A 19,476-nucleotide genomic window follows, 5' to 3' on the forward strand; every position below is an offset into this window, starting at 1 on the left:
CCTCGCCGCCCGAGCCCCGGAGGCCGGCCCTTCCCAGGCTGGGGCTGCGGGCAGAACTTGGCGCCGACGCTTCCCACTCGGCGCTGCCAGGGCGCGGCGTGGCCAAGTGCAGAGACCCGCTGGAGGAGCACGCTCAGGGCTGTCCGCCAGGCCGCCCGCCGGCGTTCCGATGCTCGGGTCCATTCATTTCTTTTTCACTCTGCATTCAACAACGAGCCCCGCAGTCGTCGGGGAAAGGGGCTCCTGACCGACAGCCCACTCAGGCCCCTAAGTGCTGCCCTAGCGCTATCTGGCGGGTGTGACGCCAGCCCTGAGGGCGCATCTAAATTTGTCTCCCTGCCCTTTGCCGGCCTGTACTGGGTCAGGTGGGGTGGAGTCTGGTATGGCCATTATGAGGAAGACCCTAGGAGGTGAGACCCGTTCGCCTTCTGGTTGTAGGTAGACTTAGACCGGACATCTTGCCCAGAATCCCCCCCTTGCTCCCCTGTGAGGGGGAGAGGCAGCTGGAAGGCGCCCAGTGAGCTGTGCATGTGTGGATGTCAATCCCTCAGCCCCTCTCCCAGGCCCCCTCCCCAACCCTGCAGGCTCAGGTTACCCCTGCCCTTTCCTAAAGGGCACTCGTTCCTCTTCAGCCTTTCAAAATGGAAGTATACTCCGGGGGAGGGGGAGACCCCCTCCACAATCTGCAGCCTCTTTCCTGCAACTCCTAAGAGGTGATTGAAAAGGAAGTACTTTCGGGGGTGGGGGTGGGGGTGCCTCTGGCCTTCAGGAATGGGGCTGATCCTGGAACCAAAGACATGTTCACACTTTAGGCTTCAGTGGGCACTTGGCTACTAGCCTGGTATGGCGCGCGGGGGCGGGTGGAGGGATGGATATGGAGAGGGGCGGGGCTGGTGAAGCTAGGGTGGCTGAGGATAAATGCCCAGCCTGAGAGGGGGTAAGCTGCCACTGTCCCAGCTGCCACCCAGACTCCGAGTTCACCCCAAGCCCCAGCGAAGACATCGCAGGTCTGGTGAATCTTCCAGCCCCAAGGGATGGGGATGGTGGAGGGTGAGGGCGGTGCTGGCTTGGAGCAGGATAGGGCATTTCTTTTTTCCCCGATCTGGGGCTGGGGGAGCTTGAGAAAGGTTGCAGGGGCTGGAACCAGCAAGGGGGAACTCTGAGCGCAGGCAATGAAACAGGATAGAGGAAAAGGTCGCAAATAGAGGCAGGCAGGCATGGGAAGGGAAGGTAGTTACACTTGGAGCTAGGTGGGGAATTTGGGATCTCTGAGCAAGGTCAGCAGGTCAGCAGTTCCAAACTACCACTCTACACTCCATGGGAGAAAGATGAGGCTTTTCTACACTCATATAGATTTACCATCACGGGGCAGTTCTACTCTGTCCTGTGGGGTCACTATGAATTGGAATAGAGCCGATGGCAGTGAGCGCGCATTGGGAGCAGGAAAAGGTAAGCCCAAATAGCTGGAGAAGCTGCCAGGGCTGGGATGCCCTGGCGAATTGATTGCTTGACCGGAAGTATTAACTCTGAAGCATAAGTGTAGGTCTTGGGAAAATGAGGTTGGGGATGGGGGTGGGGGCCTGACTGGTCGAATCAAAGGAGGACCCCTAGAAAGGTCGGGGAAGGGGTTCAGTTGTGATCTGGACTCCTAAGTCGGTATCTCCCCATTTTAGGGTAGGGATGGAATTGGAGAGGGGGCTCTGCCTGCCACTTTGGTCTGTGACCTTTCTGTGGGATATTTTTAGCTCCAGCACCTGCCTTCCTAGGGTAGGGAAGACTGTTAAAGGGCAAGGGATTGCTGGCTCCTTATAGGATCAACTGTCCATGCTCACACCCATCTCCTGTCCAGCAGTCATGGCCATGCAGAAGATCTTTGCCCGGGAAATCTTGGACTCCAGGGGCAACCCCACTGTTGAGGTGGACCTGTACACAGCCAAGGGTAACACAGACTTATGCTCTGGAAGACCCCAGCCCTATTTGTCCCCTCACTGCCCCACCCCACCCCAGCTCTGAGTCACCTCCTCTCCTCTCTGGGGGCCCCTACTCCAGATTCCTCCCTAGGGCCTTGTCTCCCAGCTCATGTGCCTTTCTGCACTGTCTCCTGGGGCCCTGCCTCAGTCCTGAGGGTGTGGAGGGGACTCTGGGTGGTCTCCCAGCTCCTCCAATGAAGGAACCCTGTGGTACAGGGGTTAAGAGCTCTGCTGCTCTTTAATGGGAAAGTAGGTGGTTTGAACCCACCAGCTATTGCGTGGGAGAAAAACATGACAGTCTGCTTCCATAGGATGGGGCCAGTTCTTTCGTCCTTAGGGAGTCCACTCCAGGACAACGGGTTTGGTTTTTGTGTTCAGGCCGCTTCCGAGCAGCTGTGCCCAGCGGAGCTTCCACTGGGATCTACGAAGCGCTGGAACTGAGAGATGGAGACAAATCGCGCTACCTGGGGAAAGGTGAGGAGAGGCCAATGCAGGAGGGGCAGAGGATGGGAACTGAAGCTCATAGTGGGTGGGATTGTCCAGGAAGAAGCCTAATTAGAAGACCCAGAACCCTTCTGAATTACACACACCCCACCCCCACCCCACGTGCCTCTCTAGGAGTCCTGAAAGCTGTAGAACACATCAACAAGACATTAGGCCCTGCTCTGCTGGAAAAGGCAAGTGGAGGGGTCTGCTCCCCCTTCCCTCGGCCACTTCCCCTCTCCCCCACATGCCTTCCTGCCTCCTTTCTCTTAGACATGCCCTAACTTCTGACAAATCTGACCCCTGCCTTCTCTCCTCAAACCTGCCCTTCCAGAAACTAAGTGTTGTCGATCAAGAAAAAGTGGACAAATTTATGATTGAGCTGGATGGGACCGAGAATAAGTGTGAGTGAGGGAGAGGGGAGGGGTGAAGGAAGAAAGGGGTGCAGGTGGGGGAGGAGAAAGAAAGTCCAGGGCCCGAGGCCTGGTGGGATTATTTTTGTGTCCCCCGTTTGGGGGCCCATCAGAGCTGGATGGATTTGTATTCATTCCACAAGCATTTCCTGGTGCCTGCTGTCTGCCAGGCCTCTGCAGGGCTGTGAGTGCAGCCATGAAGCTGACACATTCCCCCGGGTGGGGGGCAGGGGTCTCCCAGAGCTTGTGTGCAGGGGGAGGGGAGGAAGGGATCTGTCAGCCAGTGGTGTTGGGCTCAGGGTTTTTCCGGGGTTACCAGAGAGGGTGTTTGAGGAGATGAGAGCTCATGTATTCTTCCCACTTGCCTCCATCCAGCCAAGTTTGGGGCCAATGCCATCCTGGGCGTGTCGCTGGCCGTGTGCAAAGCGGGAGCAGCCGAGAAGGGGGTTCCGCTCTACCGCCACATCGCAGACCTGGCTGGGAACCCAGATCTCGTTCTCCCAGTGCCTGTGAGTGCATCTGCCCTGCCAGATCCCAGTGACAGATCCCGCTCAGGGTGTTTCCAACAAAACCCAACCCACTGCCTTTGAGGCGATTCTACTTCTGAGCAGCAGTCCCTTAGAGTACCCAAGGTTATGAATCTTTCTCCTGCTGAGTGGCCGGTGGGTGCGTAAGGCCCATCTAATGGTGCGCAGCCAAGAGATTTAGCAACCATGCCACCAGGCCTCCTGCAGGTCCATAAATAGCTTCTGGAAAACCCACCTTCTAGAACCAGCTCCAGAAAGCTGTTTTCTGAAATCAAGCCTCTGACACTGCGGTTAGTTCAGCCCCTCCCTGCCCCTACAATCCAAAGCCTGCCTCAGACTCCCTGTGCTTCCTTCCCTTGTAATGCAACCCGGTCCTTTCACATTCCAGCCCCGGCAATGAATGACTCCAACCTCAGTTGCACCTGGCCAAGGGCCCCCTCACATCAAACTGAGAGCTTCTAAAATGGCAAGAATCCAGGCATTTCTTGATAGCTCCTTTAAACGCGATTGAGCCAAGTGCCCTCTTTACCGCATCCCTTTGAAACTGTCTCAATGTTACCATTTATTGTTACTTATTAGGCAGATTGAATCAGCGCATGGACTGCAGGGGCAGATTTCTGGGATCCAATCCTAACTGCCTTTTCACTTAATTGTGTGAATTTAGGCAAGTTATATGTATACACAGGCCAAAAAAAGAAACAAAGCCAAACTCATTGTCCACGAGTCGATGGCCACCCTATAGGGCAGGGTAGAACTGCCCCCTGTGAGTTTCCAGCACTATAACTGTTTGTAGGACTAGAGAGCCCCTTCTTTCTCTCTCTAGTTTCGGACTACCAACCTAAAGAATCGCAGCCCAAAGTGTAGCTGCTCTGCCACCAGGGCTTCTCTGCACACGTACACATACACGTGCACCTATGCATACGCTGCCATCCAGTCAATACTGACTCACAGCAACTCTATATTCAACACATGTATTATGCCTCAATTTCTTCCTTTGTAAAATAAGGTAATAATACCCCTTCCCCCCACCCTACCCCACCCCGCCCGCCCACTGCCATTGAGTCAGGAGCACTGGTGGTGCAGTGGTTACAAGTTGGGCTGCGATCTGAAAGGTCAGGAGTTCAAAACCTACAGCTTGCTGCTCTTGGGGAGAAAGTTGAGGCTGTCTACTCCAGTGAAGTTAGTCTCAGAAACTCCCAGAGGCAGTTGTACCCTGTCCTATAGCTCTGTCTTATAGTCCTATCCCGCTATCAGCGGCCATTGACTTAATGACAGTGAGGGTGTTTTTGTTTGTTTGGTTTTTGCCATTGAATCAGTTCTGACTCCGTGATCTTATAGGTCAGCATAGAACTTTACCCGTAGGGTTTTGTTTTGTTTTTTTATCATTTTATTAGGGGCTCATACAACTCTTATCACAATCCATACATACATCAATTGTGTAAAGTGCATTTGTACATTCATTGCCCTCATCATTCTCAAAACATTTCCTCTCCACTTAAGCCCCTGGCATCAGCTCCTCATTTTTTCCCCTCCCTCCCCGTTCCCCCCTCCCTCGTGAGCCCTTGATAATTTATAAATTATTATTGTCATATCTTGCCCTGTCTGACGTCTCCCTTCACCCACTTTTCTGTTGTCGGTCCCCCAGGGAGGAGATCACATGTAGATCCTTATAATTGGTTCCCCTTTCCAACCCACTCTCCCCCTACCCTCCCAGCATCGCCACTCACACCACTGGTCCTGAAGGGATCATCCGCCCTGGATTCCCTGTATTTCCAGTTCCTACCTGTACCAGTGTACATCCTCTGGTCTAGCCAGACTTGCAAGGTAGAATTCGAATCATGATAGTGAGGGCGGGGAGGAAGCATTTAGGAACTAGAGGAAAGTTGTATTTTTCATCGTTGCTACATCACACCCCGTAGGGTGTTTTAAGAATGAAATGAGCTCATACAAAGTGGGTAGCCCCCTCAGAAGTATGCAATTAGGACAAACCACATTTACAGCTATTTTTAGAAGAAAAAAAAATGCCTTATTAGTACTATATACAGCAGCACACAGCTTGCTAATGCTTTTATTCTAACACCACACCCCAAAGACAACGAAAGAGAGAGGTATTCTAGTTAACTGACTTAGGAATGACACTCCATCCTAGGACAGGGACTACCTGTAATGTATAAGCAAAACAAAACAGAACAAAACTCACCAGCTCTGAGAGAATTCCAGTCCATGGTGACTCTTGTGCTTTAGAGCAGAACTTCACTTAATAGGGTTTCCTGTGCCCTGGTGGTGTAGTGGTTGTGTGTTGGGCTGCGAAACACAAGGTCAGCAGTTTGAAACCACAAGCCACTCCGAGGGAGAGCCAGGGTTTTTGTGACTGCCCTAAAGTGTGACAGTCTCAGGAACTCACAGGGCAGCTCTCCTCTGTTGTATAGAGCCACTGTCAGTCAGAGCCGACTGGGTGGCCGGGAGTTTGGCTTGAAAAGCTTACAGAACTATCTAGCCAGACCTCTCTTCCTTACTTGTGGGTAGATTTTGAACTGCTCACCTTTCAGTTAGCAGAGCAAGCGTGAACTGCACCACCCAGGGATCGTCCCTGGCACAGAGCACGGTCAACGTGCTGATTCCACTTCCCAGCAATCCTGTTACATAAGCATTAGTTATTCCTGTTGTCCCCTTTGTCACGAGTATGTACCAGGAACACCCTATGGGCTTGCTTTCAAGTATCAGCAAAAGATCCTGTAGGGAAGTAGGTGCTATTCCCATTGTATAGAAACGAAGAGTAGTAAAATTACTCAGCTCCCAATAGGGAAGCGAGAAATGCCACCGGGGCACCCCAGCCCTCCTGGGCGCCTCATGCTGCCCTACTCCAGGTCTGCGCACTCTTATCCCCTTCCCAGGCTTTCAATGTCATCAATGGGGGTTCCCACGCGGGGAACAAGCTGGCCATGCAGGAGTTCATGATCCTGCCCGTGGGGGCCAGCTCCTTCAAGGAAGCCATGCGCATCGGTGCGGAGGTCTACCATCACCTCAAGGGGGTCATCAAGTCCAAGTATGGGAAGGATGCCACCAATGTGGGTGACGAAGGCGGCTTTGCACCCAACATCCTGGAGAACAACGAGGGTCAGTACTCACTGGGGAGAGCAGACCTCCAGGGTTCCCACAGAGATGAGGACTACAGAAAGGGAACCCCTCGAGCCTCAGGTCCTCTCCTGTTGCCCCCCACCCCCAGCCCTGGAGCTGCTGAAGACGGCCATCCAAGCAGCTGGCTACCCAGACAAGATCGTGATTGGCATGGATGTGGCAGCCTCCGAGTTCTATCGCAACGGGAAATACGACTTGGACTTCAAGTCACCCGATGACCCCGCACGGCACATTACTGGGGAGAAACTGGGGGAGCTGTACAAGAGCTTCATCAAGAACTATCCTGGTGAGACCCCCTCATTGCCCCTGCCCCAGTCCCCACCCACTGTCCATAAACATGGACTTTACTGCCCTCCAGCACCGCCACCTCAGGTGCTTCCAGTCCTGGGTCCGAACACTGTCTCTCCCCAGTCTTCTGGCTCCCACTCCTCCACGAGGCCCTTTCTGACCTCTGTCTGCTGACTGTGCTCCCCAACCCCACCAGTTGTCTCCATCGAAGACCCCTTTGATCAGGATGACTGGGCCACCTGGACCTCCTTCCTCAAGGGGGTCGACATCCAGATTGTGGGAGATGACCTCACTGTCACCAACCCCAAGAGGATTGCCCAGGCCGTTGAGAAGAAGGCCTGTAACTGCCTGCTGCTGAAGGTTAACCAAATCGGCTCTGTGACGGAGTCCATTCAGGCGTGAGTTACTGCTGGTCCCAGGGCTCCCCCTAGTCCCCTTATTGTCCCAACCACTCCAGCTACAACCTTGTCCCCAAACTCCAGGTCCACCCCCTCCCACCCCTGCCCCATTCGAACCCTCCTGACCCCAAAGACTTTTGGCCCATGTGACTCTGCCATGCTCCTCTGTACCACCAGATGCCATTCCTTTCTCTCTTCTTCCCCCTAGCATCCCAGGAGCCCATATTCAAAGTCGGGAGTCCCCCTCCCCTCCCACTTCCCCCAAGAAGTCAGTCACCGCCCTTTTCAAAATGCCACTGCCTCGCTGGGCAGCACTGCCCAAGACTGGAGGAGGAAAGCTCCTCGGCTGCTGGCCTTTCCCCTGAAGCTCCCCCCAGGCCTGATCAAGTCCCTCTCTATTCAGTTGCAAACTAGCTCAGTCTAATGGCTGGGGGGTGATGGTGAGCCACCGCTCCGGGGAGACTGAGGACACATTCATCGCTGACCTGGTGGTAGGACTTTGCACTGGACAGGTACGCCTGACTCCTCTCTACTGTCTTCCCTCCGGGGACCGGGACCTTGGCCTTGGGTCAGATACCACCAGTCTGTGGCCTGGGGACCCAGCCCAGCCCCTTCTTTCCATCTTCTGAATTCGAATTTCTTTCTCAGATCAAGACCGGTGCCCCCTGCCGCTCAGAGCGCCTGGCCAAGTACAACCAGCTCATGAGGTACTATGGGTCCAGTGGGCCGGAGGAACCCAGGCCGATAGGCTGGCTAGCAGCAGCGCTGATTTTCTCTGCCCTCTAGGATCGAGGAGGCTCTTGGGGACCAGGCTGTCTTTGCTGGACGCAAGTTCCGTAACCCGAAGGCGAAGTGAGAAGCTGGAGACCCAAGGCGCCCCCCGCCCCAGGACAGATGCAGGCCTTGGAGCCTCTCCCCGGAAATAAACACTGATGCCCACAATACAGCCCTGCTGCTCTGTGGGAGGGAGGAGGGTTGGTCTGGGGAGGCAGAGAACAAATGCATAATCTCCTGAAACCAGGAAGTAGGGGGACTCAGTCACAGAGAAGTTGGGCAGGATCTAGAACGAAAGGGAAAAATCCACATTTTGAGAGGAGGTGATGGAAGCAGGTTCCATATGTGAATGAAGCTAATGAGGGAACAAGGAGTCTGCTCCAGAAGGGGAGCAGGGGTGGAGGCCCAAGGGTCTGGAGGCTAGACCAGAGGGGCCCGTCAGTCAGTCCATCAGTGGACTGCAGAGCTGCAGGCCAAAGACTGTGTGATGGCAGCCACGTCCACTTCTGTGGGGCTTCCAGCGACCGTTCTGAAAGCTAGACACTGTGCTCTGTGGAATTCCGGAAACAACTCCATCAGGCGGGCACCATGATTGCCCCATTTAGGGAGGGTTAAATGACACCCCAGGTCACAAGGACCCGAGCCAGGTATCCTAGTGGTAGTGAGCATGGCTCTTAAAAGGCTGTATTTTATAAAACCAGCATCTGTACAGACAGTACTTCTGTGCTGTTTGACCTGAAGTTATCTCGCTTCCTCTCTGCCAGAGACCCCAAGAACGCCCTTCTCCGTACAAAACAGCCAGACTCCGGGCCAAACAGTGTTTATTGAATGTTACGTAACCCCTGGGGGAAGAGGAGTCTAAGAATGGGGGATAATACAGATTAAATAGCCACCTGTGCATTCACTCTTGCACACACGTACATGCACACAGACACAGACCACACACATGTCCAGACTCCAGCAGTGACACAAACACCTGTCCTCCTCAGCCCAAGGGAGAGGAGGGGGGTGGAACAGAGGTGGGGGCTCTAGGATGGGTTCTTGTAGCAGCAGCCTTGTCCCTCCCTGCCCTGCCCTGGGGGGAGCTAGGGTGCCTAGGAGGTAGGTGGCGCCTCTTCCCCGCTCTGCCGCAGACGCTTCTTAGCTCGGATCTCGTTCATGGCCTCTTCGATGGAGCGTGTATCCCTCTTGTTGGCCACCGGCACTGGGGACAGAGAAGAGGTGGCTGGGGAGTGCCTGGGGGCCTGTGCCTTGCCTCCACAGCCCCTCCCCACATGCTGTGCTCTTCCCTCAGCCCTCCCCATTCCTCACTGTGCCCTCACCACAGCCGTAGGTCTTGTTGGCCTGTAGCATGTGGGCTGCATCCTTGGCTGCCCCCTTGCCGATAAGGTGGCTGTATTTGTCCTTGTAGTCACTGGCAGGGTTCACCACCACGGGTCCTTTCTGGGCTGCCTCCTCCTCCTGCCGCTGGGCCAGCTCCTAGATGTGCACAGGGAGGACACCGAGGCTTGGGAGCCTGAACCTTGGCCCCTTGCCGGCGGTTGGCTGTCAGTCTCCAGGGACAGTCACTAAAGCCCACCTTCAGCCTCCGTTTCTCCTCAGCCTTCTGGGGGTCCCACTCCTCTCCGCGCCGGTAGCACTCTAGCTCTTCATCTGAGGGTGCAAACTCCTGAGGAAGGGGATCACAAGGCCCGTCCCATATAAATGTCTTCTCTGTCTCCTCCACAAAGGGGAGATGAGGGTGTGTGTGTGTGGGGTGGGGGGTGGCACACAGGCAAAAACCGGGAGTGGAGGGAGTAAGGACCTCAGGCCTTTCACCTTTTTAAAGATCATGACATAGCGACAGTCATCATCATCCCCGAAGGAGAAGGATGTCAAGCCAGCCACTTCGACCACATCGTGTCTGGAGAGGGAAGGCGGACAAGATAGAAGCTGTTGAGCCATGGGGGTTCCTAGTGCTGTTCTCTGAAGGGCTTCCCACTGGGCCCTTCAAGCCCCCCAGGCCCTGCCACCTCTGGCTTGGGGACACTCACAGGATGCTCCTCTCTATCTTGTTCATCGGCTGAAACTTTTTCTTGTTCTGCCCACTGTCTTGGATGAAATCAGATACCTCTTTCTCCATCTCCAGAGAGGGAAAAGGAAAGAATATATAACATGATGGCGCCACTCCCGACTGGGCCTTCTTGACCTCCCCACGCCTTTCCCAGCCTTCATGCCACCTCCTGAGCCGTGTTCGAGACGGCAGAGCCTTCAGCCTTCCCATTCTAAGGAAGTCCTTCCTGTGGGCCGCCTTTGACCTCTCCAATGGTTCTCACCCTTTTACGAAACTCCACTTTCAGCTGTTTCTCTTGCTCCTGAAGTTTCTTCAGGCGGGCAGCCTGCTCTGGGGGCGAGAAATGATGGCAGCGTGAGGCCACGGTGAGCGGCGAGAGCAAGGAGAATTTGTAGAGCTTCATAGGGAGTCTGGGAGGTGGCTGGCCAGAGCAGACAGGCGGTGCATGCACCAGCAGTTACTGACGTCTGCTCTATAGAGCTGGCACTATCTTCGGCCCTGGAACCCGAAGATGACTGAGACCCGGGGTTGCTGTCCAGGGGCTCCTGGTTCAGCAGGGGTGACAGATCAGAACCCCATTTCCCAGCCCCACCGGGGAAACCAATGAGCAGACATTTATTTAACGCACATGGCATACTCAGAACAATAGAAACCAAGAACTTGGGGAGGTGAGGAAGACAAGCCAAGCCTGTGGCCTCAAAGAGGTTATCATCTCATTGTCTACCTAGCAAGGGGGAAATTATTTAACTTCCTATCTTTTGAAACACCCCTACTTCCTACTTCTACGAGGCAGCAGGAGGAAGCTGAAATGGCTCATCTGAGACTCTGCTCCTGGGGACTACCGGTGTCCAACGTAGCTGCAAAGGAACACCCCATCTTTGGATCTTACTGAACCCTCTTCCCTCACGTCCTTCTTGCGTCTGCACCAGCCCCCTTCTGGCCCTGGGGCAGGGCGCTATGGGGAGGAGTGCAGGCCACAGTCTACTCCTGTCTGCCCCCACAGTGGAAACTTGCTGCCTCTGGGGCCTGGAACATATGGCCCTCCCCACTCCCACTCTTCCCCCCATCGGCCCTCTCCTTGCTTCTGCCTTTTCACATCCTTTATACATTCAGAGCCTACTTCTCCCTCAGGGTTTGAATCCCTCCAGCTGCAATGAACGGCTTTCCATTTTCCTAGTCACCCCATGCCACTGCACATGTTGTTCCTGCTGCAGGGGACGCTTTTCCTCTCCTTGCAAACTGAGAGCGGCCATGTGTCACTTACTCATTTCTTCCAGCTCCAAGAGCATTTGTTTCCGACACCCACTCCAGCAGGTGCTGAGAACAAATATAATGCAACTTTTTATTTGGTAGGCTCCCCTGCTAGAATCTGTGCTCCTAAAGGCAGGGATCCCACTGTGGTCCTGGGGCCTGCCCAGCTAGAACTGCCCGCTGCACGGGCACCCCCTCCCCAACTCCAGAGCACTTATCTTCAGCACCACACACCTACGCCTCGCCACTGACAGCTTCTCTAAATGCTGTGAGTCCTCGCTCTCCATCTAGGGAGGCAGCAAGGGATTATGGTGAAGAGCCTTGGCTCCAAAGTTACATCTCAGTGAAACCGTGTCACTCGCTGGGTCACCTCGGGCAAGTGGCGAAACGCTGCACTTGAGCCTTCTACTGTCATGTGTGGCTAGTGAGCATGTACCCTTTCCCATGGTGCCATCGCCTCCTCAGTCCTCTGCCTGGAACCCTTTGTTCCACTCCCTGAAAGTTGCCTTGCTGGCACGGTGGGTTAATTGTTGGGCTGCTAGCCCAAGATCAGAGGGTTCAAACCCACAGGCCACAGTGTGGGAGAGAGAGGAGGCTGTCTGCCCGCCTGTATGACAGTTTTGTCTGAAGACATTCCAGGGGGCAGTTTGAGTCTGTCCTACAGGGTCATCGTGCTGGCAGTGGGTTTGCGTTCTTACCTACTCTTCAGCCAGGCTCACAGACCAAGATACGGTAGGTTGGGAGGCCCCCTCCCCCCTCCACAGGGGAAAGAGAGGCAATACTTTTATAGCATTTATTATCCAGTTAGTTGGTGCTTCATCAGTGTATGGGCCTGGGGCTGCGGCCTCTTTGAGGATACTCCTGGCCCCCAGCGCACTGCAGGCGTTCAGTAAGTGATGGATGGCATTTGGACACTAAGCAGCCTCTTCGAAGGCACCCTGCCTGCTCTGGCTCCCCTCAGGCAAACGGGACCCGGTGGGGGCGGGGCAGGCGCGTCCTTGTTCTAGGCCTGCGGGGCTGGAAGCTGAGCTCTTTCTGCCAGTTTCGTTCCCAAGCAGCCGCCCAGCGAGCAGCCCAAAGGCGGCCTCGACCACCACCACCCTGGCCGCACCCAACGCGGGCAGCGCAATTCCTGGGGCCGCCGGGAGGGAAGTCCCACGTTGAACACAGGCGGGGGGACCACGGCCAATAGGACAGGCCCGGGACAGTCCCATCCGTCCAATCAACACCACGGGTCCGCCTAGGCGTGGAAAGCTACAAAGCAAAGCTGAGGAGGGGCCTCAGGGGCCCAAGAGGACCCAGCAGCCAATTGAAGATGTTGAGGCAGGGTGGGTCAGCCGAGAAGGTCGACCAAGACTTAGGAGGTAGGCCTTTAAGTTGAGGTAACCAATAAAGGTGAAAGGACAGTGAATGGACAGGCCCCGAATCCAATCGAGACAAGGGGGGTGGGAGGCGGGCCGGGAGGTGGGCGGAGCCTAGCCTCGGCCAAATACTCCCTCCTCCAATCCGACCAAGCGGAGAGGAAGACGATGAGATGGGTGGGGCTAGAGGCACGCCACCAGTCAGGGCACGCCAGCAGCGGACAGGCAGGCCGGCAGACTAATTGAAAACAAGAACTGCGGAAGCCAGGGGAAGGGAAAACGGGAGGAGGGCGGGGCCATGGCCCAGACAGCCAATCCTCGTCCGCCAAGAACCGCGGGCGGGTCTACAGCTTTGTTGGGAGACTCTGGGGGGCGCGGAAGGGGGCCTGTGAGGGGTCTTTCAAGGTTGAGGAGGCAGGAGCGTCCATAGAGGGAAGCGTGCGGTCCTGAGAACTAGGCGAAGAGAGGCGGCTGTGAATTTGGGATCCTCACCTCGGGCCTTGCGCCGAGTCTCCTGGTCACCGAGGCTGGGAGGCTTCTCCATGGAGCTCAGGATAGAGCCCAGTAGGTCCGCCATCTTGGGAGAGACTGAGAGGAGGCGGTGCGTCTTAAAGGGAAGGGCGCAATGCCTTTAAGGCCGGAAACGAGTCGGAAGGCGAAAATCCGGGCTCGCGCTCCGCCCCGTCTGGCGCCGTTCCGAGGCCCGCCCAGGCCCCGCCCCCACAGACAGAGGCCGGAGGCTGGCTGGTGCAGTGATGTTTAATGGCAATTCGTATAAACCAAGCCCATGCACACGTACAAAGTGCTGGTGGAGCCAGCAGGAGGCCCTCGCCGCGCCGGGGAACCGCGAGCCTGGCCGTGCGGCCTCCCCGCGGCGCCTTAAATAGATTCTTCACTATACTCTGTATGGTACATTATGTACAAGCCCCGTCCCCTTCGGGGTGGGGCGGGCTCCGCAACGCGTTCCTGTACAGCCCCCTTACCCTGGGGGCTCCCCGAGGTTGGTGGCCAGAGTTGGGTGATGGGAGACAGGGGCAGGACGGGAACGGACGCCAACATGCGGAGCCAGGTGGGGGCATGGGCAGCCTCGCGACCCGAGGGGCGCCCGCAGCGAAGGCAGGTGGGGGCTGTGGCTGATACATTCAGAGACGAGTCGAACAAATAATAAATAAGGCAAGTCAGGAGGGGGCCGAGTCCGGGGAGCAGGCAGGGAGGGGCGGGGAAGGGGCAGGCAGGGCTCCGTAGGTCACAGCTGAAGATGCAGGTATGTGGGGCCCAGGTCTTCTGGAGCCAGGGTGGGGAGGTGGGGGTGATCGAGAGGTACGACCAGGGTGTGAGGAGGGCGTGGGGGGGCGGGCGTTCAGCACTTGGGAGAGGGGACCAGGGTGGGGACCCAGGAAGGGCTCCCACAAAGGTGAAGGGGGCAAAGCTGCCGACTTGGGGGGGCTCCCCCTCCTCCGGGAGGCCCTCCCTGGTTAAGACTGCAAGAAGCGCCCTGGGGTGGTCAGGTGGCTAATCCGGGTTGGGGAAGTCCTTCCAGCTCCTGGCGCTGCTTCAGTTCCCTCATCCTGCGGACACAGGGAGGGGAGGGTGTCAGGAGACTTGAGGTTGCGGGTCTGTGGAGGGTGGGCTGGGGTGTCGGAGCACAGTGCAAGGAGCTCGGTGCCAGTACCTGTGTCTGCAGCGTCGCAGGAATCGCATGATCTTCCGTGCTGCCTGGTCCTGCTTCTTAGTGAGAAAGGTGCCTCTGGGAGAGAAAACAAAGATGGGAGGCCTTGCCAAGCACCCAGGCATCTCCCCAAGGCCCTTTGGAGGGTGGTGAGGCAGGGCTCAGTGGGTGGGCACAGGGCTGGGGCACCTGGGCCGTACTTGCTCCTGGCAGGCAGGGCACCCGCGGGCCGGCGGCGGTAGGAGCGGTAGTGCTGCTGGATGAGCACGGCAGCCCTGCGGCTCTGCTGGAACCGCTTTTGTTCATAGTAGCTGCGAAACTTGCTCTGGATCAGGATGGCTGCCTGGGTCATCTTCTTGTAGAGGGCAAACTGCAGGGGTGGGGAGGAGAAGCAGGCTGAAGCGAACTAAGACCCTGCAGGTCATATCAACAACACCACCCCCCAAGTTCAGTTGGTGCCTTACTGGCTCTCTAAACCCCATGCTCTTGGGAAGACCCATTCACCACGGGCCCACCTCGCACCCCCCACCCAGCTCTCATGCCTGATACCTTAAGTGCAATCCAGGTCAGCTTGTGGAGAGAGAAGGGGAGTTAAAAGGCCCGCAGCATCCTGGATGCTCTGGGCTGGGAAGTGAGGTGGGGCAGAGGACAGGCTTCCCACAGAAGGGGCTTACCTGCTTGTACTTCCTGTAACAGCGCTGTATCACAGCGGCTGCCACCTCCTGCTGCTCCTTCAGCCGCCGGCCCTAGTGGGATGAGAAGTCTCACCACGTGCTCACGAGGCTAATGTCCTGCCTAATGACTAACCTGCCAGGGGCCCCTTGGCTCTTCCCCCACGGAAGGCCCGTCTAGATCACTTCGATTTCTTCCCTGATGTAGATGGTAATCCCTCCCCAAGGAGCCGGCCCAGACCTTGTATTTCCGGAAGGCTGTCTGGATGACTCGGGCAGCCTCGTACAGCTCCCGCTGCTCGTGATCCGACAGCGTCAGCAGGGCAAAGTCACTCTCCATCTTGCCGCTGGCAGACGCGGAGAGAAACTCTGCCCAGGAAGGTGCGGGAGGGATAGCCAGGCGGCCCCGTTCAAAGGGCAGCTCGCTGCAGGGGGTGGGGAGAAGAGGGTGTCACAGAGCATTTGGGCTCTCTCTGACCTAGAGTTGAAGGGAGAACCCCCTGCCCCCACCCAAGCACCAGCCAGAGAGTTGAGAAGCCAGACCCCTTCTCAAGGGAGAAGGGCTGTGGGAAGCCTCCCCCTTCCTCCTTCCCTCCCATATTCCCCTTTAGAATTCTGAAGTTCTGTCCCAAGCTGGTCACCTAGGAGGGGCTGAGTTGGGGAAATGGTCCACGTTCTCCAGGTAGCTGGCCAGCCAGGACATGGTCTCACTAAGTCCCATGGCCCCTGTCCGCTCCCGAAGTGGGGCTTTGGTTTCTGGCAGCCCCACAAAGCCCTCCTGTTTAATCCGCTCTGGTGTGGCTTCGATGATCTGCTTGGCCAGTGAGATCATGTCCACCTGGACCAAAAGAACCACTGAGTGAGCACCTGAGGGGCTTCCATGACCAGAGGATTCTACTCTGCCAAAGCTACAGCCTGGGCCTCGGGCGTGCCCCATCCTGCTCTCGCCTCTAGATGCCAAGGCCTCCGGGACAGCTCCCTCTGCTCACTTGATCTTGTAGGCCACAGCTCCGGGCTCATTCATTTGTACTTACTGTACTTAGGACTTAGGGATACAGCCATCTATGTTCAAAAGCTGTGGGAGAAGTGGGGTAGGAAGGACATACTCCCAAGTGGGGGCTCAGGAGCTATGCCAATGTAGACTTTATTGTCTTTCCATGCCCACCACCCCGTCCATCCAGGTCTGCCCATGGTCCTGGCCACAAAGGCCCCACACCCCTCTGCTCTCCAAGAACCGGCCCAGGGCTGGCCAACCATACACCCTGACCTCTGCAACACTTCCTGCTGGCCACTCTCCTTGTGCCGGCCCCCACATTTCTGACACACAGACTTTGCTGCCTCATTAATGCAGTGGCTGCCTAAAGCAGGCACGTCCTAAGCAGGGAAGTACGCTGGAGAGTGGTCTTGCAGAGTCCCCTCACTCCATGAGCCTCTTTTGGTGTTGCCCCTATGCACTGCCGGACTCCTCTGTCACCCTGCTTCCCCAAGAGCCAGAGCCCTTCTGGGTCAACAGATGAGCTGCCCTACAACCTCACTCTAACGGAAGATATGCCCCACAACTTCCAGGCTCCAGTGCCTCATGCTGTCTTGAGTCACTAGGCCACAAAGGAGCACACTGTTAACTTGCCTGCGTCCAAATGGGGGTGAGAATGGCCCCTTCCCAAACTGAAGCCCGAGTGATTCTGTCTCATGGGCCGACCAGGTCAGCACACCCGTCTCCCACCCTCCTGACGCCATCCCTGTCAGTAATACCGGGATCACATCAACGGTGGGCAGGCTGTCCACTTCCTCTGGGGCAGCCCCCTCCTCCGGGGCTGATGGGGAAGGACCATGGGAGGGCCGGGGCCCTTTGAGGTTGGTGGCCTCAAAGTCCATGAGGAGGAGGGGGCCCTCTGGGGCACCAGAGGATAGCTGGCCTGGGGCCATCTCCTCCATCATCGTCTCAGAGGCTGGCAGAGGGGCAGGGGGAGGACTGCCATCTGGGGCACTGGAATAGGCCGATGTGACCGAGAAGGTGCCATCTGACAACTCCGAGGGCGAGGAGACGCTGCTCAGACCTGCGAGGATGAGGGAGAGTGAGGGCAGCAGGAGCCACCCGCACCCCTGCGAGGAGTCTCAACGTCCCCACCCGCGGTGGTTTTTGCTGCGCTGTCTGTTCGGGCTCCTGTTGGCTCTTGCCCTGCCTCTGCCTCCTCTCCCACTCTCTCTTGCCCTTTGGCTTTGCCCTGGCCTAATCTCCCACCCACATGGTTCCCCCAAAGTGTCGGGGCAGCCCTCACCAGTGTCCGGGCTGGAGGAGGGTGGTGACAGGGCAATCGGGGGCTCGGTGGAAGCCTCTTGTCTCTGCAGTTCCTCAAGGCAGCGGGCCAGGCGTACATGACCCCGGGAGTGTGCCACGGAGAGGGGCAGGCGGCCCAGCGAGTCAGGAATGCTCAGCGCCTGGCGGTTCCAACGGAAGAGGAGCACCGCAGCTTCCAGGTGTCCCAGGGCACAAGCCCACATCTGAGGAACAGTGAGGGACAAAGGCAGGAGGGGGAGGGGGAGATGTGTCCCCTTAGGTTGCAACTCCTGTCCCTTTCCTGGCCCTCAGCTGCACTGTCTCCCATGTGTACTCAGGAGTCCAGTGGACTCACCAGAGGAGTACAGGAGAAATGATCCACGTTGAGCGGGTCAACCTCTTGCTCCAAGTCCAAGCTTCCGGTCTCCACACTCCTGGGGGAGAGGGACAGCAGGGCCCAGTGAAGGGAGGAAGTGGGCAGAATGGGAACATCCCAGAGAAAAGAGGCAGGGAAGCAAGTTGTCTAGAAGCACTTTAAGGAATCAAAGTGTCAAGTCCACTTCCAGTTCCCCCTCCTCCCAAAAAAGGCCCCAGTTCTTTTTTAACAGGGCCCCAGGGCTTTCAGTTCCTACACAGTCCCAGAGGCTGCCCAGGTCCCCTCCCCACAACCCCTGCTCACCGCCACTGGCTCAGGGTCTCAATGAGGCGGGCATAGCCTTGGGCAGCAGCCAGGTGCAGAAGGCTCATGCCCCGGAAGGGGCTTCCATGGGCCAGGCGTTCAGGACCCCTCCAAGTGGAGCGTGGGATCATGCTCTCTACCAAGACGACCACCCGGGCCTCGAACCCGGGCCCCTGGCCTTCATCCTGCAGAACACATGCCTTTATGCAGAGACCTAAGAGTTGGGCCCTGGTTTGGGATGGCTTTGGCCCTATGAGTCCTCCCAGCTGCTCACTCTGCCTTCTTGGCCCCCACTCCCACTGAGACTAGCACCAGGACCTCTTGACAGCCCCCCCTCCTTAGTTAGGACACCCATGTGTCCTCCCAGTTAGGTTCCCATGTAGCCTCAGTGTCCCCCACTCCCATAGCCAACCGGCAACAGCCCCTCTGGCAGCCAGGCCTCGCCCCCGCATCCCCCCCCACTCACCCCCTCCATTGTGCCCTCATGTTGGCTCAGATTAGCAGCAAGTACACAGATGGCTTCTCCCCCTCGGAACTCCACGTTCCTCTGAGCCCTTCCTTACTACTCCTACTTCAGAGACTCAGGACCCAAGGCGCGTCAAAGCCCCAACTCTCCTGCCTCCCTCCCCCACCCTTGCCTTCACCTCCACCCTTCTTCAGACCAGAAATAGTCAGAGGCCTGTCATGCCAAGAGGGTGCCCAGAATAGCCACTCTTGCCACAGGGTGGGGTGGGGGTGGGAGCAAGGTGACGTCAGTCAGGGAGAAGGGACAACTGGCTGAGGCTGGGGACAGGAGAGTCATATGCTGGAGTCACTTTCTTTAGAAAGATCCTCTCTGTTCTCTGCCGCAGACCTCCGCATGGAAGTACCTGGATTGGAGGAGTGTCGGGACCCTGGCAAGGCACCTGTCCGGCTGCCACGATCTCGGCCATCCGCTTCTCCATCTGCTCCAGCCGCTCCAGGATGGACATGCGAAACTGGTTGTCTGTGGGGAAATGGGGGTGGGAGGCTGAGGCGGCAGGGTCTAGATGAGGCTTTGAACACCACAGCTTGACCTGCCCCAAGACCTGGGAGGTGAAGACACGGAATTTCCTCTTCCTTTACCCGCACACCTGAATGAAGCCCACTGGCACTCAGTGCTCCCCCGGCTCAGCACCACCCACAGAGCAGGACCAGGACTTGGGACGCACAGAGCAGTTTCCTGGAAGTTACCAAGAGAGTAGGAATTCCAAAACAGCCGCCAAGCCCACAGCCACCCCAAACCACAGCATCCACACATGATCCCACCTCTGCCAGGTGACACGTTCTGCCAGTCCTCCTGGCCCCAGACACTACCTTTGTCCCCCATGGTAGGGCTGAAGGACTCCAGGGTCCCTCCTCTTTGTTAACCACTGGCCAAAAGAGCTCAGGGACTGATATGTCAAGGCACTGCCCCCTCCTCCCGGCCCCCCACAGCTGTCCACAAAGAGGCTGGTGGGGGAAGGGAAGGTGACAGATGAATAGCCATGTCCATGCCTCCCCCC

General features: G+C 57.0%; 3 protein-coding genes across 11 annotated transcripts in view; 1 reads left to right on the forward strand and 2 right to left on the reverse strand.

The window, feature by feature from the left end:
- The first annotated feature begins 920 nt into the window (after positions 1-920).
- Positions 921-8,159, forward strand: ENO3 (enolase 3). Of its 2 annotated transcripts, none has more exons than XM_004716135.3 (12): positions 921-1,007; positions 1,853-1,939; positions 2,349-2,444; positions 2,589-2,647; positions 2,788-2,857; positions 3,242-3,375; positions 6,288-6,510; positions 6,620-6,817; positions 7,016-7,217; positions 7,621-7,729; positions 7,866-7,924; positions 8,004-8,159. In XM_004716135.3, exons 2-12 carry the CDS (start codon positions 1,855-1,857, stop codon positions 8,071-8,073), a joined length of 1,305 nt encoding a protein of 434 aa, XP_004716192.1. In that variant the 5' UTR covers positions 921-1,007; positions 1,853-1,854; the 3' UTR covers positions 8,074-8,159. The 2 variants fall into 2 exon arrangements, with proteins under 2 accessions (XP_004716192.1, XP_030742368.2); XM_030886508.2 differs by having other exon boundaries at positions 940-1,007; positions 1,850-1,939.
- Positions 8,160-8,795: 636 nt separating this feature from the next.
- Positions 8,796-13,798, reverse strand: SPAG7 (sperm associated antigen 7). Its single transcript, XM_004716141.3, has 8 exons — positions 13,640-13,798; positions 13,149-13,263; positions 10,307-10,374; positions 10,025-10,113; positions 9,810-9,894; positions 9,571-9,660; positions 9,314-9,470; positions 8,796-9,195 (listed from the first exon to the last, which is right to left on the reverse strand). Exons 1-8 carry the CDS (start codon positions 13,796-13,798, stop codon positions 9,086-9,088), a joined length of 873 nt encoding a protein of 290 aa, XP_004716198.2. The 3' UTR covers positions 8,796-9,085.
- CAMTA2 (calmodulin binding transcription activator 2) overlaps positions 13,402-19,476 on the reverse strand; it is a 17,043-nt gene continuing 10,968 nt past the window's right edge. For 4 of the 8 annotated variants that reach the window (XM_045293504.1, XM_004716139.2, XM_045293500.1 and 1 more), the window contains 12 exons: positions 18,823-18,938; positions 17,954-18,138; positions 17,630-17,708; positions 17,276-17,498; positions 16,749-17,053; positions 15,638-15,834; positions 15,238-15,421; positions 15,000-15,071; positions 14,875-14,895; positions 14,526-14,695; positions 14,329-14,403; positions 13,402-14,224 (listed from right to left, as the gene is read on the reverse strand). In XM_045293504.1, the coding sequence (XP_045149439.1) occupies positions 14,161-14,224; positions 14,329-14,403; positions 14,526-14,695; positions 14,875-14,895; positions 15,000-15,071; positions 15,238-15,421; positions 15,638-15,834; positions 16,749-17,053; positions 17,276-17,498; positions 17,630-17,708; positions 17,954-18,138; positions 18,823-18,938 (1,691 nt within the window). In that variant the 3' untranslated portion in view covers positions 13,402-14,160. Of the gene's footprint in view, positions 14,225-14,328; positions 14,404-14,514; positions 14,696-14,874; positions 14,896-14,999; positions 15,072-15,237; positions 15,422-15,637; positions 15,835-16,748; positions 17,054-17,275; positions 17,499-17,629; positions 17,709-17,953; positions 18,139-18,822; positions 18,939-19,476 lie in introns of all 8 variants that reach the window. The other 4 variants (XM_004716140.2, XM_045293502.1, XM_004716138.2 and 1 more) reach the window with 2 other exon arrangements.

Source organism: Echinops telfairi, unplaced genomic scaffold (genome assembly GCF_000313985.2).
Source record: "Echinops telfairi isolate 266 unplaced genomic scaffold, ASM31398v2 ScPeMD7_2010;HRSCAF=2546, whole genome shotgun sequence".
NCBI classification, from domain to species: domain Eukaryota; kingdom Metazoa; phylum Chordata; class Mammalia; order Afrosoricida; family Tenrecidae; genus Echinops; species Echinops telfairi.

What these genes read in the sequence shown, in the direction of transcription:
- ENO3 (XM_004716135.3), top strand. Translation starts at nt 1,855, where the DNA reads ATGGCCATGCAGAAGATCTTTGCCCGGGAAATCTTGGACTCCAGGGGC. An exon ending in ATCGCGCTACCTGGGGAAAG is followed by an intron (nt 2,445 to 2,588) that starts GTGAGGAGAGGC and finishes GTGCCTCTCTAG; the next exon opens with GAGTCCTGAAAGCTGTAGAA. An exon ending in GCCCTGCTCTGCTGGAAAAG is followed by an intron (nt 2,648 to 2,787) that starts GCAAGTGGAGGG and finishes CTGCCCTTCCAG; the next exon opens with AAACTAAGTGTTGTCGATCA.
- SPAG7 (XM_004716141.3), bottom strand. Translation starts at nt 13,798, where the DNA reads ATGTATCAGCCACAGCCCCCACCTGCCTTCGCTGCGGGCGCCCCTCGG. An exon ending in AAGTGGAGTTTCGTAAAAGG is followed by an intron (nt 10,114 to 10,306) that starts GTGAGAACCATT and finishes CCCTCTCTGGAG; the next exon opens with ATGGAGAAAGAGGTATCTGA. An exon ending in ATGTCATGATCTTTAAAAAG is followed by an intron (nt 9,661 to 9,809) that starts GTGAAAGGCCTG and finishes CCCCTTCCTCAG; the next exon opens with GAGTTTGCACCCTCAGATGA.